The sequence below is a fragment of the Tupaia chinensis genome, unplaced genomic scaffold (assembly GCF_000334495.1).
Source record: "Tupaia chinensis unplaced genomic scaffold, TupChi_1.0 Scaffold144255_1, whole genome shotgun sequence".
NCBI classification, from domain to species: Eukaryota; Metazoa; Chordata; class Mammalia; order Scandentia; family Tupaiidae; genus Tupaia; species Tupaia belangeri.
Genome location: NW_006204113.1, coordinates 384,408 through 386,019, shown reverse-complemented (window position 1 = coordinate 386,019; position 1,612 = coordinate 384,408). Strand labels below are relative to the sequence as shown.

The 1,612-nt window shown below is 64.3% G+C and overlaps 1 protein-coding gene across 1 annotated transcript; it reads left to right on the top strand.

Annotated features, from left to right (window-relative positions):
• Positions 1-1,428, top strand: LBX1 (ladybird homeobox 1; the record flags this gene model as incomplete). Its single annotated transcript, XM_006166429.1, has 2 exons — positions 1-247; positions 908-1,428. Coding segments are annotated over 2 exons (768 nt in total), but the record flags the coding sequence as incomplete, so codon positions are not given.
• Positions 1,429-1,612: the final 184 nt, after the last annotated feature.

The window sequence follows — 1,612 nt, the reverse complement described above, 5'->3', positions numbered from 1 at the left end:
GCCAACTCCAACAAGCCGCTGACGCCGTTCAGCATCGAGGACATCCTCAACAAGCCGTCTGTGCGGAGAAGTTACTCGCTGTGCGGGGCGGCGCACCTGCTGGCCGCGGCGGACAAGCACGCGCCGGGCGGCTTGCCCCTGGCGGGCCGCGCGTTGCTCTCGCAGACCTCGCCGCTGTGCGCGCTGGAGGAGCTCGCCAGCAAGACCTTTAAGGGGCTGGAGGTCACCGTCCTTCAGGCAGCTGAAGGTAGGCGCCACCACTGGGTTCCCCTGAGCCATGTGTCCTGCGCCTGGTTCCCTAAGCCTCTGTCCACCTCTTCCCGCGCTGGCAGTCAGGGCCCTCCAGCCCGAGCTGCTGCCGCTGGGACTGGAGGTAGGTGGGACAGGACCCAATCCCTGTTTCCTGGGGACCTCTGGGTAGGCCAGAGTCTGGGGGTGACTTGAGGGGGTGGCAAGAACACAAGCTCTCCCTGCAGTCTGCTAGCTCTGCCCCCCCCCCCCCCAACCCATTCTCAGTGGCCAGGGCATCCCAGTCTTGGTCCTTGGGCTAGGGAATGGAGAGTGTTGCTGGGACCTTCTGGGTAGGATGTCCAGGGTGATCGAGAAGAGGTGGAGAATCAATATTGACACCACGCCGGGCATCCTGTCTGGCTTCCTTAGAGACTTCAAACCAACTCCTAGGTAGGGGGCAAGAGACCAAAACGATTTTTCCTAAGGACTTTTGGGAGACCAGAGACGGGACAAGGAGGTTTATCACAGCTGAGGCTTGGTCAGGGAGACCCGAATTATACCGAGAAAGCTAGCAGCAACGGACTTCAGACAGGGTGGGCCTGGGCGGGGAGTTCTGGGGGCTGAACCAGGGTGGGCTCTCTCTCCCGACGGAGCCTATACTGTTGTTTCCTCGCAGGCCGCGACGGGATGACCATCTTTGGGCAGCGGCAGACCCCCAAGAAGCGGCGAAAGTCACGCACGGCCTTCACCAACCACCAGATCTATGAGTTAGAAAAACGTTTCCTATACCAGAAGTACCTGTCCCCCGCCGATCGCGACCAAATCGCGCAGCAGCTGGGCCTCACCAACGCGCAGGTCATCACCTGGTTCCAGAATCGGCGCGCCAAGCTCAAGCGGGACCTGGAGGAGATGAAGGCCGACGTGGAGTCTGCCAAGAAACTGGGCCCCAGCGGGCAGATGGACATCGTGGCGCTTGCCGAACTGGAGCAGAACTCAGAGGCCGCAGGCGGCGGTGGCGGCGGCTGCGGCAGGGCCAAGTCGAGGCCCGGCTCTCCCGCGCTCCCCCCAGGCGCCCCGCAGGCCCCAGGCTCCGGGCCCCTGCAGCTCTCTCCTGCCTCCCCGCTCACGGACCAGCCGGCCAGCAGCCAGGACTGCTCGGAGGACGAGGAAGACGAAGAGATAGACGTGGACGATTGAGTGGCGCCCTGGCTCCTTCGCCGCCCCGGGCCCCTAGCGCCCCGCACGCCCGCCGCCTCCCGGACCGGACCGCCTAGGGGAGCTGGGACCTCCTCTGCAACTCCTGCCTCCTCCCTTGTCCCTGGCCCGGACTAGGCTCCCGGCAGCCGCCTCTTCCCTTTCGAAGCAATAAACCCGGGCTAGA